This window comes from Nerophis ophidion, linkage group LG05 (assembly GCF_033978795.1).
Source record: "Nerophis ophidion isolate RoL-2023_Sa linkage group LG05, RoL_Noph_v1.0, whole genome shotgun sequence".
NCBI classification, from domain to species: Eukaryota; Metazoa; Chordata; class Actinopteri; order Syngnathiformes; family Syngnathidae; genus Nerophis; species Nerophis ophidion.
This window is the reverse complement of record NC_084615.1, coordinates 9,134,836-9,149,412: the sequence shown is the minus strand read 5'-3', so window position 1 is coordinate 9,149,412 and position 14,577 is coordinate 9,134,836. Positions and strand designations below refer to the sequence as shown.

Below are 14,577 nucleotides of genomic sequence, written 5' to 3'. Positions count from 1 at the left end.
ATATCAATTTTTTCCCCAGGCTAATAATACATTTGAAAATAAAATAACAATAATGAATTAACCAAACATTCAAGCCTTGAAGTAGCAAGAGAAAATGCATGGATAAAACGTTAATTATTGGTCAGTTTGCTGGAAGTTTCCCGGAAGAGTTAGTGCTGCGAGGGGTTCTGGGTATTTGTTCTGTTGTGTTACGGTGCGGATGTTCACCCGAAATGTGTTTGTCATTCTTGTTTGGTGTGGGTTCACAGTGTGGCGAATATTTGTAACAGTGTTAAAGTTGTTTATACGGCCACCCTCAGTGTGACCTGTATGGCTGTATGCCTTGCATTCACTTGTGCGTGTGTGTGTGTGTGTGTGGGTGTGTAAAAGCCACAAATATTATGTGACACGCTGTTAGTATGGAGGAAAAGCGGACGTGACGACAGGTTGTAGAGAACGCTAAAGGCAGTGCCTTAAATGCACGCTCCCAATATAGTTGTCCAGGTGGAAATCGGTAGAAATTCGGGAGAATGGTTGCCCTGGGAGATTTTCAGGAGGGGCACTGAACTTCGGGACTCTACCGGGAAAATTAGGAGGGTTGGCAAGTATGAGTATTAGTGGTGAATGCTGTGTTACAGCCGCACTGACGCTGTATAACACCGGCGGGCCAGCTCTAATGCTAAATTGATATTGCCTCAAGGGCCAAATTAAATTACACGGCAGGCCAGATTTGGCCGGCGGGCGAGAGTTTGACACCCATGCTCTAATTCAGGGGTAGGGAACCTATGGCTCTAGAGCCAGATGTGGCTCTTTTGATGACTGCATCTGGCTCTCGGATGAATCTGAGCTGAAATTGCTTAACAGGATAAGTAATGAATAATTCCACTTGTAATCACAGTGTTAAAAACAACGTTCAAAATATAAAACATTCTCATGCATTTTTATGTTCAAGAAGTTGCGTTAATGGTAAGAAGTAATTTATCTATTATTGGTTAGTGTGGGGCTTGCCCGGTTGGGGGTTCTTCAAACCACCAAGAGCCTGTTTTAGGGTTACAATATTGTTTTATTTTATTTTTCTGTCAGTTGCTTTACAGCAATTGTCTTTTTCTCTTTCGTCCTCACTCACGCTCTGGCTCCAGCCCCAAACCTGTCTCTCCTCCTGGCTGCTGCTTATAACAGAGCGACAGGTGATTAGATAAAAAGGCCCAGGTGGACCGTCTACGCACCTGTCGCTGATTTCGAGGCCGGTCCAGGCAACATCCCGCTTTGCTGCAGGCCCGCAGGCCACACCCCCTTCACAGTTAGCTTCAGAATAACAATGTTATTACAAAGAATAAGAGACTTATTATACTCTGGAAATGTTGGTCTTACTTAAAAATGCACGTGTTTAGTTGTGTTCAGTGTTGAAAAAAAAAAATTATATGGCTCTTAGGGAAATACATTTTAAAATATTTGGCTTCTTGGCTCTCTCAGCCAAAAAGGTTCCCGACCCCTGCTCTAATTGGTCGAATTATGCACTAAAATTGTAGCAAAGTGGGAATAAACAACAAGATGTGTAGACGAGTCCCACCTTAGTCAGGTCAGCTGCGGCAGCTTGCTCCAGGAGGTTGATGGCGACGTTCAGCTGTTCTATACTTTGGTGCTCCCGAGTCAGAAGCAGCTTTGCACAACGATACTGAGCCTGTTTGTGACCCCCGACTGCTGCCCGCCAGTAGTAATGGTACGCCTTCATGGAGGGGAAAGGACACAGGAGAATGGGGGAATAAACAAATACAGCGAATATAGTTGAGCAAATGACATACAAAAACTGCCAATTAGTGAAATCTAATGTGCTTGAACACACAAAGATAATAACGCTTATTTAGTTAATATTCATCCACATGTTTATTATTGTGCTTACTCTAGTGTAGAAATGTACTGCATCATAAATATTCCATTCCTCTTATGTCACTTAGTCTCCCTAACTCAGTAAGAGGCTATACAGATGCAATAATAAACATACTGTTGAAATATTACCCTTCCATCAGTGTCAAATGTTAATCCCACTCTAATTTTACCGTATTTCCTTGAATTGCCGCCGGGGCGCTAATTAATTTAAAACGTCTTCTCACTCCGGCGTTTACCAAAGGAATGTGGTAAAGGCAAGCATGCGCTAATTATTTTAGAACCTCTTCTCACTCCGGCGCTTACCAATGGCATGCGGTAAATTTAGGCCTGCGCTTATAAAATTGAGTGTGATGTAAGGATACCATCATGAAAAGCACATTTAATAAAAAAAATGTTATTACAGTCTTACCTCTACTTATAAATGAAGTCTATGCGCAGCTCCTTCTGATCAAAAGCATCGATAACTTGTTTTTAGAAGTCTTCCTTATCTTTCTTCAGTTTTAAAAGTCTCGATGGAGATCTGCCTTTATTACAACCAGCTTTGATTGAAAGTCCAGTTTAGAAAACTGTTTTATTTCAGATGTTAAAAGTGCAAGCGAGAACAAAAAATAAACGATCGCTGCTCACTCTTGCTGCTCGTTGTCACTTCTTCTGCAGCCGAGTAGTCGCAAGAAGGATCACTAGCGCCCTCTACCACCAGGAGGCGGGAGCCATTTAATGACTCATATTAGACACACGCAGCTACGGTATATTAATAAAACGTAGCTGCTTACTGTTCTTTTTAGCATATTCAATAGCTTGGACCTTAAATCCTACTGAATAGCTCTTAATCTTCTTCCCTTTATACGATTTCAAATGATTGAAATCAGCCTTCTCCATTTTGAAAATGATGACAGGTGAAGTGTCACTCGCAGAGGTGGGTAGTATCGCGCTACATTTACTCCGTTACATTTACTTGAGTAACTTTTGGGATAAATTGTACTTCTACGAGCAGTTTTAATGCAACATACTTTTACTTGAGTATATTTATACAGAAGAAACGCTACTTTTACTCCGCTCCATTTATCTACATTCAGCTTGCTACTCGCTACTTTTTTTTATCGATTTCTTAATGTTTGTTTTGGTTAATGACAGAGCTTCAAAGTAGGATCTGTGCATGCCTGCGTTTCACCAATCACATGCAGTCACTGGTGACGTTGGACCAATCAAACAGAGCCAGGCGGTCACATGACCCGACTTAAAGAAGTTGAAAAACTTATTGGGGTGTTACCATTTGGTGGTCAATTGTACAGAATATGTACTGTACTGTGCAATCTACTAATATAAGTTTCAATCAATCAATCAAAAGTGTAAAGGAATAAAGACACTTTTTATTTCAACCGTACTTCCCGTCAAAAGCCTAAAGACTGATCGCACAGTTCCTGTCTTCACAATAAAAGTGCCGCTCCATCACGCCTGCGCTAACAAAATAAGAGTCTCCGAAAGCCAGAGCAAACAAGCTAGCAAGCTACGGAGTTTGCTGCCAATGTATTTCTTGTAAAGTGTATAAAAACGAATATGGAAGCTGGACAAATAAGATGCCAAAAACCAAATACTTTCATGTGGTATTAGACAGAAAAGAGGAACTTTTTTTCTCCTCCATTTGAAAAAGTGGACGTTATCAGCACTATACTGTCTGATTCCAATTAATGCAAGTCATCAGAATCAGGTAATACACCAACTTATATTCTTGTCTTAATGACAGATAGGAATCTATATGTTAAACATGCATGTATATTCATTAAAACACCTTTAACATGTCAACAAAAATGGCAAAATAAATAAATATAAATTATATACTGTATATATATATATATATATATATATATATATATATATATATATATATGTACATATATATATATACATCTATATATATATATATATATATATATATATATATATATATATGATATGTGTGTGTATATATGATATGTGTGTGTATGTATATGTATATATGAGGTAGATCACCTCGACTTGGTCATTTATTAAGTAATTGATTAACGTTGAAAAACTTATTAGGGTGTTACCATTTAGTGGTCAATTGTACGGAATATGTACTGTACTGTGCAATCTACTAATAAAAGTTTCAATCAATCAATCAATCAATCAATGAATGCCTGTTGAGCCTGTGGTGCTGTTAAGTTATTGTGCCTCAATGTGCCTTAATTTTTTTTATTTTAATGTACTATTATTTAAAATATATTATTGTTTTAGTTGCTTTGCTTAAGAGATATTCCTGGTTCTGAATTTGCTCATTGCTATTTTTATGTTTTTGTGCATTATTTGTCGCCGTAATCAGGTTACTCATCAGTTACTCAGTACTTGAGTAGTTTTTTCACAACATACTTTTTACTTTTACTCAAGTAAATATTTGGGTGACTACTCCTTACTTTTACTTGATTAATAAATCTCCAAAGTAACAGTACTCTTACTTGAGTACAATTTCTGGCTACTCTACCCACCTCTGGTCACTCGTGACGTGACGAGTTTGACCCGGCCAAAATTCTAGGCATATGCAAATTATTTGGCGAAACGAGATTGACCCGGCGGAAATTCTAGACATGCGCTAATAAAAACAATATTTTGCGAAACGAATTTGACCCGGCGTTAATCCTGAGCCGGCCGTAATGCTAAGCATGCGCTAATTATTTTGTGAAACGAGTTTGACCCGGCAGTAACTCTAGGCAGGCGCATACTATATACCCGGCGGCAATTCAAGGAAATATGGCAGATCATGATGGAACACAAGAAAACAGGATGGTCCTCACCTTCTCCTTGTCCTTGCTGACTCCTCTGCCCATCTCGTAACACACACCAGTATTAAACTCAGCCTTGCTGTAGCCTTGCTGAGCTGCTGCCACAAAACAGACAAATGCTTCTTCGTAACTCTCGCTCTTTGCTCTCTCCAGACCTGCATCGACCGGAGATGAGACAAATGAAAACTGGTTTGTTGAGTTGTGTTTCAACCTGAAAAGACCAAGACACTCCCAATGTTAAATGCTGATTGTGTGATGAGGTGGAAAGCACCTGTTCGGCTCATGCTCTCTGAACTGTTGAACACAACCACATGTATTTGAAATTCTACTTGGCAACAAAACCTGTTTCCAGAAAGACTTGCAGGGACGCACGCAACGTATAACATGTACAGTATTTCCCGTTGTGTTGTTTTAGCTTACATTTTACTTTCTGCCTGTGCAATGTTGTTGACATCTACGTTCCCTCCGGCTCATGGCGCAAAGTTCTTTTGAGTGATGTAAAAATGCTCCCGCAAAAGGACATAAAATTACAATGTAAACAATAGAACCTTTGTAAATCATATTTTTGGTCAGACTTTAGGGACGCTCTGTTGATATCAAAGTGAAAAATTTGAAATGGAAATCAATGTAATTGATGTTTTTTCCAATATTTTGACTTAATTGTGTCTACTTAGCTAAGCGTACTTTGTCAGCCACTTTGCCGGCTGATCTGTACTTACTGTATTTTTCGGACTATAAGGCGCACTTAAAATCCTTTCATTTTTTAAAAACTCGACAGTACACCTTATAACCCTGTGCGCCTAATGTACGGAATCATTTTTTGTTGTGCTTACTGACCTCAAAGCTATTTTATTTGGTACATGGTGAAATGACAAGTGTGACCAGTAGATGGCAGTCACACATAAGAGATACATGTTGACATTTCAATCAATCAATCAATGTTTACTTATATAGCCCTAAATCACTAGTGTCTCAAAGGGCTGCACAAACCACTACGATATCCTCGGTAGGCCCACATAAGGGCAAGGAAAACTCACACCCAGTGGGACGTCGGTGACAATGATGACTATGAGAACCTTAGAGAGGAGGAAAGCAATGGATGTCGAGCGGGTCTAACATGATACTGTGAAAGTTCAATCCATAATGGATCCAACACAGTCGCGAGAGTCCAGTCCAAAGCGGATCCAACACAGCAGCGAGAGTCCCGTTCACAGCGGAGCCAGCAGGAAACCATCCCAAGCGGAGGCGGATCAGCAGCGCAGAGATGTCCCCAGCCGATACACAGGCAAGCAGTACATGGCCACCGGATCGGACCGGACCCCCTCCACAAGGGAGAGTGGGACATAGAAGAAAAAGAAAAGAAACGGCAGATCAACTGGTCTAAAAAGGGAGTCTATTTAAAGGCTAGAGTATACAAATGAGTTTTAAGGTGAGACTTAAATGAGGTGGCATCTCGAACTGTTACCGGGAGGGCATTCCAGAGTACTGGAGCCCGAACGGAAAACGCTCTATAGCCCGCAGACTTTTTTTGGGCTTTGGGAATCACTAACAAGCCGGAGTCCTTTGAACGCAGATTTCGTGCCGGGACATATGGTACAATACAATCGGCAAGATAGGATGGAGCTAGACCGTGTAGTATTTTATACGGAAGTAGTAAAACCGTAAAGTCACATCTTAAGTGCACAGGAAGCCAGTGCAGGTGAGCCAGTATAGGTATATATGTATGTATATATGTATATAAAGGTATATACAGTACAGGTATATATGTATGTATATATGTATATAAAGGTATATACAGTATAGGTATATATGTATGTATATATTTATATAAAGGTATATACAGTATAGGTATATATGTATGTATATATGTATATAAAGGTATATACAGTATAGGCGTAATATGATCAAACTTTCTTGTTCTTGTCAAAAGTCTAGCAGCCGCATTTTGTACCAACTGTAATCTTTTAATGCTAGACATGGGGAGACCCGAAAATAATACGTTACAGTAGTCGAGGCAAGACGTAACAGACGCATGGATAATGATCTCAGCGTCTTTTAGAAAAATAAATAAATAAATGACCCCTATAATGTGCCCTATAAGCCGGTGCGCCTTTTGTATGACCTGACTAGACCCGCTCATCGGCAGAGCGCCTTATAATTCAGTGCGCCCCATGTTACTGTGTTAAGACAAAGGATCAATTCTGATATGTAAAAAGGAGAAAATTGTGTGTTCTACTTAATTACTGACTTACTTATTAAATTAATAAACATATGTCATATTCACGGTGGCAGAGGGGTTAGTGCGTCTGCCTCACAATACGAAGGTCCTGCAGTCCTGGGTTCAAATCCAGGCTCGGGATCTTTCTGTGTGGAGTTTGCATGTTCTCCCCGTGACTGCGTGGGTTCCCTCCGGGTACTCCGGCTTCCTCCCACCGCCAAAGACATGCACCTGGGGATAGGTTGATTGGCAACACTAAATTGGCCCTAGTGTGTGAATGTGAGTGTGAATGTTGTCTGTCTATTTGTGTTGGCCCTGCGATGAGGTGGCGACTTGTCCAGGATGTACCCAACCTTCCGCCCGATTGTAGCTGAGATAGGCGCCAACGCCCCCCGCGACCCCGAAAGGGAATACGCGGTAGAAAATGGATGGATGGATGGATGTCGTATTACAATATCTATCGTAATTTTGCAGAGAACTTCTAAATAATAATAGATTAGAATTTAAATCGCGCTTTTCTATTATTAGGTACTCAAAGCCCTCACAGAGAAGTGGGAACCCATCATTCATTCACATCTGGTGGTGGTAAGCTACATTTGTAGCCACAGCTGCCCTGGGGTAGACTGACGGAAGCGAGGCTGCAAGTTAGCGCCTACGGCCCCTCCGACCACCACATACCGTTCATTCATCATTCATTCACCAGTGTGAGTGGCACTAGGGGCAGGGGTGTCCTGCCCAAGGACACAACGGCAGCGATTTGGATGTCGAAAGGCGGGGAGGGAACATGCAACCCTCAGGTTTCTGGCATGGCCACTCTACCCACTACGCCAGGGGTGGGGAACCTTTTTGGCTGAGAGAGCCAAGAAGCCGAATATTTTGAAATGTATTTACGTAAGAGCCATATAATATATTTTTAACACTGAACACAACTAAAAGTGTGCATTTTTAATTAAGACCAACATTTCTAGAGTATAATAGGTCTCTTATTCTTTGTAATAACGTTGTTATTCTGTGGCTAATTTAGGTGGGGGCGTGGCCTGCGGGTCTGCAGCGAAGCGGGGTGTTGCCAGGAACCGGCCTCGAAATCAGCGACAGGTGTGTAAATGGCCCACCTGGGCCTTGTTGAAGAACCCCCAAGAGGGCTAACCCTAAACTAACCAATAATAAATAAATTATTTCTTACCCTTAAGGCATTTTCTTGAACAGGTGCGGTAGAAAAAGGATGGATGGATTCAAATGCATGAGCATTTTTATATTTTTAACGTTATTTTTAACACTGTGATTACAAGTGGAATTATTCATTACTTATTGTGTTAAGTAGTGTCAGCTCAGATTTATCCGACAGCCAGATGCAGTCATCAAAAGAGCCACATCTGGGTCTAGAGCCATAGGTACCCTACCCCTGCACTACGCCATACTACCCCTGGACCGAGGCCGGCTTTACGTAGAGGTAAGAAAGAGCGGAGCCCCCTCAAATAAACGACTTGCCCTTTCAAATCAACATTTTTGAAATTGAGAAAGTACAATTTAATACATCCACAAAATAAAATGTTAAAGTTGACAAAACACAGCATGATGGATCAGTGTGTACACATTATGCCCTTTTTACATCTCTGATTTTCCCCTCATCTATGCCTGCCTAGAACCGGCCCTGCTTAAAAGTTAAAGTTAAAGTACCAATGATTGTCACACACACACTAGGTGTGGCGAAATTATTCTCTGCATTTGACCCATCACCCTTGATCACAAGAGCTAGCTTCTGTAGCCGAGGATCGGACCGCCAAGTGCCCTGCCTTCGGCTGCCGCCCAGCTCACAATGCGCCCGACCTCTATGGCCCCTCCTATGAGTGGTGAGCCCATTGGAGGGATGACCCACGTTGCCTCTTCGGGCTATGCCCATGGGACCCGGCCTGGCCACCAGGCGCTCGCCATCGTGCCCAAACTCCGGGCCTGGCTCCAGAGTGGGGCCCCGGGAAAGGGAAATCTGAGTCCATTTTGTTGTAATTCCATAGAAGTCTTTGAGCTGCTCTTTGTCTGATCACTCACCTAGGACCTGTTTGTCTTGGGAGACCCTACCAGGGGGCATGAAAGCCCCCAGACAACATAGCTCCTAGGATCATTGGGACACGCAAACTCCTCTACCACGGTAAGGTAGCAGCTCAGAGAGGAGCTCTCACTGGATCAGTTCGCAGCCGAGTGTGAAGCGACTGGAATGAGAATCAGAACCTCCAAGTCCGAGTCCATGGTTCTCGCCCGGAGAAGGGTGGAGTGCCATCTCCGGGTTGGGGAGGAGACCCTGCCCCAAGTGGAGGAGTTCAAGTACCTAGGAGTCTTGAGTGAGGGAAGAGTGGATCGTGAGGTCGACAGGTGGATCGTTGTGGCGTCTTCAGTAATGCGGACGTTGTATCGATCCGTTGTGGTGAAGAAGGAGCTGAGCCAGAAGGCAAAGCTCTCAATTTACCGGTCGATCTACGTTCCCATCCTCACCTATGGTCATGAGCTTTCGGTCATGACCGAAAGGATAAGATCACGGGTACAAGCGGCCGAAATGAGTTTCCTCCACCGGGTGGCGGGTCTCTCCCTTAGAGATAGGGTGAGAAGCTCTGTCATCCGGGAGGAGCTCAAAGTAAAGCCGCTGCTCCTTCACATCGAGAGGAGCCAGATAAGGTGGCTCGGCCATCTGGTCAGGATGCCACCTGAACGCCTCCCTAGGGAGGTGTTTAGGGCACGTCCAACCGGTAGGAGGCCACGGGGAAGACCCAGGACACGTTGGGAAGACCATGTCTCCCGGCTGGCCTGGGAACGCCTCGGGATCCCCCGGGAAGAGCTAGACGAAGTGGCTGGGGAGAGGGAAGTCTGGGCTGCTGCCCCCGCGACCCGACCTCGGATAAGCAGAAGATGATGGATGGATCGATGGACCCATGATCACCCCCTGGGAGGTGAGGGAAGCAGTGGGCAGCAGAGGTGCCGCGCCCGGGAATCATTTTATGGTGATTTAACCCCCAATTCCAACCCTTAATGCTGAGTGCCCAACATGGAGGTAATGGGTCCCATTTTTATAGTCTTTGGTATGACTCGGCCGGGATTTGAACTCACGACCTACCGATCTCAGGGCGGATACTCTAACCACTAGGCCACTTAGAACTTGTTTACATGTGCATGAAAGCTTTTAACAGTGTGTGTGGGAACACATTTGACCCCAGAGGTAGGAGCATTAAATCTGTATGTGTGGACGTAGCCTAAAGAAGGAAGAGTTGTGCGATTACCAATAATGTTTAGGATGACTGGGATGTTGGTGTCTGCCACTTTTTTGAGGTTCTGTGCCGCTTCTGCCAGCCTCTCCTCGCTTGAAAACACATCCTGAAAGCAACAGAGGACAACAGCACCTACAACTTAAAACAACATCTGAACCACAACCAAATATAAGCATTCATTTAAAATTCTATGAATTGACAATGTGAACCTTGGCATGAGGACGTTCAACCTCCGCCTCATCCTTCTTGCAGACATTTTCCAACAGGTGCGAAGCTGCCAGGTCCAAGTACCCCTCTGTGTTTGAAATTAATCATTAGAGATACATATACAAACATACATATATACATACTGTACATATACACATTCTGTACATATACATACACTGTACAAACATACATATACATATACAAGTACGTATACATACATACTTACACTCATGCACATAATCCTGTTTCATCAAACATGTATCAACGTTGTTGCCCTAGGGCAGGGGTCACCAACGCGGTGCCCGCAGGCACCAGGTCGCCCGTAAGGACCAGATGAGTCGCCCGCTGGCCTGTTCTAAAAATAGCTCAAATAGCAGCACTTGCCAGTGAGCTGCCTCTATTTTTCAAATTTTATTTATTTACTAGCAAGCTGGTCTCGCTTTGCTCGACATTTTTAATTCTAACTGAGACAAAACTCAAATAGAATTTGAAAATCCAAGAAAAGATTTTAAAGACTTGGTCTTCACTTGTTTAAATAAATTTGTTTATTTTTTTACTTTGCTTCTTATAACTTTCAGAAAGACCATTTTAGAGAAAAAATACAACCTTAAAAATGGTTTTAGGATTTTTAAACACATACCTTTTTAGCTTTTAAATTCCTTCCCCTTCTTTCCTGGCAATTTAAAACAATGTTCAAGTATTTTTTTTTTATTGTAAAGAATAATAAATACATTTTAATTTAATTGTTAATTTCAGCTTCTGTTTTTTCAACGAAGAATATTTGTGAAATATTTCTTCAAACTTATGATTAAAATTCAAAAAAATTATTCTGGCAAATCTAGAAAATCTGTGGAATCAAATTGAAATCTTATTTCAAAGTCTTTTGAATTTCTTTTTACATTTTTGTTCTGGAAAATCTAGAAGAAATAATGATTTGTCTTTGTTAGAAATATAGCTTGGTCCAATTTGTTATATATTCTAACAAAGTGCAGATTAGAGTTTAACCTATTTAAAACATGTCATCAAAAATATATATTTATTGTGAGAAATCATTAAGATGATCAGTGTTTCCACAAAGATAAATATCATTAATTATTAATAATAATAAAGACTTAAAGGTAAATTGAGCAAATTGGCTATTTCTGGCAATTTATTTAAGTGTGTATCAAACTGGTAGCCTTTCGCATTAATCAGTACCCAAGAAGTAGCTCTTGGTTTCAAAAAGGTTGGTGACCCCTGCCCTAGGGGTCACTGGGTAACACATGGCACACTGACAAAGCTAAACCTATTGTTACTATAACAATCTACAAGGTTAATATAGGTTGCTTCTCCTTCTTCCCCACCATTTTTCTGCATTCTTTTGTATCTCTAGTTATCATTACGTATAAGTATTGTTGCATTTGAACAATTGTATTGTTGATAATAGAGGAAAATTATTGGTATTGTTCATTATCAAAAGCGCTATTTCTATTGGTATTTGTATTGCTCCATTTTTAGTGTAATAATGCTCATTGTCATGTCTGTATTATTATTTATTTCGCTAACTGCTCCTTTGCTATTACTTTTACCATCATATTTGTACATATCCTATTTGCTGATGTTGCTCTATTGTTGTTGCTGTGTTTATCTCTCTGTCTAATCCCCCTCTTATCCCCACAATTTCCCAGTGTCTTCCTTTTTTTCTCTTTCTATCGCCTCCTGCTCCGGCCCGGCTGCACCAAATGAAAATATAAATACATTTAATAAAGTCATATACAAATAAGGCAACAAGAGAAGAATCCTACACTTCTCTTTCGTAAAGTAAATCTGAACAGCCGATAGGGGCATCTACATCATTTATATGATTTGCCTGAGAAGCAGGACAGGACAAAAAAAAAGAAAAAGAAAAGAAATGAATCATTAAAGAGAAAATAGTGTGTCAAACTAATCCCCCAAATTGGCTTTAATTGCATAGAGCAGGGGCGCTCACACTTTTTCTGCAGGCGAGCTACTTTTCAATTGACCAAGTCGAGGAGATCTACCTCATTCCTATTTATAATTTATATTTATTTATTTATGAAAGAGACATTTTTGTTAACAATTTAATGGTGTTTAATGATAATACAAGCATGTTTAACACACATAGATTCCTTTCTTTCATGAAGACAAGAATATAAGTTGGTGTATTACCTGATTCTGATGACTTGCATTGATTGGAATTAGACAGTGGTGCTGATAAAGTCCGCATTTTCAAATGGAGGGAAAAAAAAGTCCTCCTTTCTGTCCAATACCACATGACAGTGGTTGGATTTGGCATCTCATTTGTCCAACTTGCATACTCGTTTTTAAACACTTTGTTATGAGAGTAGCATATGTGTGTGTGGCCCTTTAATGTCTGGCAGCAGGTGAGTGACGTCAGTGAGTGTGCGGGTGGGCAAGCAAGTGAGAAAGCGGTCGCTGAGGGCGGGGGAGAAATACATTGGCATCAAACTCCGTAGCTTGCTAGCTTGTGCACGCTAGCTTTCTGAGACTCTTATTTTGTTAGCACAGGCAGGATGAAACAGGTCTTTTATGGTGAAGACAGGAACTGTGCAGTCCGGTCTTTAGAGTTTTGACAGTAGGTACGGAGTCTCTAGAAATAAAATGTGTATCTCTGCGTCCGCCCTGTTAGTGATTTTTTTCTTAAATATGAGCTCGCAGCAGCCAGCGTCATCTCACAAGATCCTCGGGTGCCGAGAATGTCAAACAACTGACGAAAGTGAAGTCTTGGTATGATTGATGATTGCTCATTTTTATGTATATTTTTTAATGCCTGGCTTGAGATCGACTGACACACCCTCCGAGATCGACCAGTCGATCGCGATCGACGTAATGGGCACCCCTGGCATAGAGTCTATCTCAGAGGACTGAACATACCTTGGAAAGGTGAACCCTCGCCTGGCGGCCCCTGGTGGCCTAGTGTGGAAGTGTTAGTGTACAGGTGGTTCTGCTCACTGCTGGCTATTGGACCACTACTGCTGCTCTCATCCGAGGACTGACTGTGCAGGCACAAGACATGACTTCTTCTTGGAACCACATCCTTCCTGGACACTAAGGAACACACACAAATAGGCATCAAAATGGTGTCATGAATGGGAATTGTGTTATTTATGATGAAGTGCTCACGGATCTCCAGCAGGAGGCGGTAGCCGCAGTGGTGGGAAGTGGACGGTGCCGACAAGGTTGGACTGGGGTCCGTGCCCGAAGAGAATTGAGAGTGGACTTTCCGGCAGATCTGCATGAAAAGCACCGCCGCCGCACCCTTTGGATAAAACATTCATTTAGTCAGTAATGCCAGCTTGTTACAAATATACTGTACAAAGGCCGCTGGAATAATGGGTCTTTGATGCAGTGAAAATCCTGTTAATCAGTTGTGAACAATTTGCTGTTTATGAGGGAAATTCAAATATTTTAAAAAGTAACGTCAAAATTTAAATAAATAATTTATATTAAGTAAACATGTACAGTACTGAAGTACAGCTCCAAGCAGGGCTGGGCGATATATCTATATATCACTAGGGTTGGGTATCGAGTATTGAGTATCGATTGGAACCGGGACTAACTTTCCGATTCTCCCGGAATCGCTCAAAAGTTTAAATTTCGATTCCTAGTTTCGATTCCCAGTCCGCCGACCGGAAGAAGAAGCCGCTGAACACCAACGAAGAAGCGCCCACCGCCGGAAATATTAGCATAGCCGAGCCTATGTAGCCGAGCGAGTCAGTCAAGCATGGATAGCGGGTGTCGGCGGTCGAAAGTGAGGCTTTATTTTACTAAAAAAAATGAAATATCGGCGAAATGTAACACGTGCGACAGGACTGGGTGCACATCTAACATAATGAAACACCTCCGAGTTCATGGAGTACAAATAAATGCGTTTCCCGTCTTCGACGCGCTGCGCCGACCGTCCTCCTCTGCCTCTTCCTCTGGCTCCGGCTCCGACGCCCAGCCTGGCACCTCGGTGACTGCACTGCAGTCCGAATCCGGTACGTAAAACAATATATATGCAATAAATAATGTGTTTTGCGCCAACATTGAGGCAGCTAACAAATTAGCCTGCGTATTTTTTCATAGACAATTTACAACCTGCCTGCCAGGCTCCGCGATGTGCTCAGCGTACTCCGTTCACCGTAGCGGCAATGGGGAAGATGTCGGTGCCACAGAAGAGTGCCACAGAAAGGTCACTGCACGCATAGTCAAAAGACTACATCCCTTTTCA

The 14,577-nt window shown here is 42.1% G+C and overlaps 1 protein-coding gene across 2 annotated transcripts in view; it reads right to left on the bottom strand.

Annotated features, from left to right (window-relative positions):
* The window catches only part of dele1 (DAP3 binding cell death enhancer 1), a 32,922-nt gene that overhangs the window by 5,317 nt on the left and 13,028 nt on the right, over positions 1-14,577 (bottom strand). The window contains exons 4-10 of one of the 2 annotated variants that reach the window (XR_009806730.1): positions 13,488-13,623; positions 13,239-13,412; positions 10,346-10,431; positions 10,149-10,242; positions 4,677-4,819; positions 1,550-1,705; positions 1,206-1,284 (exon numbers count right to left, since the gene is read on the bottom strand). Coding sequence is in view for 1 of the 2 variants with exons in the window: in XM_061899893.1 (XP_061755877.1) it covers positions 1,550-1,705; positions 4,677-4,819; positions 10,149-10,242; positions 10,346-10,431; positions 13,239-13,412; positions 13,488-13,623 (789 nt within the window). In the remaining variant the exon portion in view is untranslated. The remainder of the gene's footprint in view (positions 1-1,205; positions 1,285-1,549; positions 1,706-4,676; positions 4,820-10,148; positions 10,243-10,345; positions 10,432-13,238; positions 13,413-13,487; positions 13,624-14,577) is intronic. The other variant, XM_061899893.1, reaches the window with a different exon arrangement.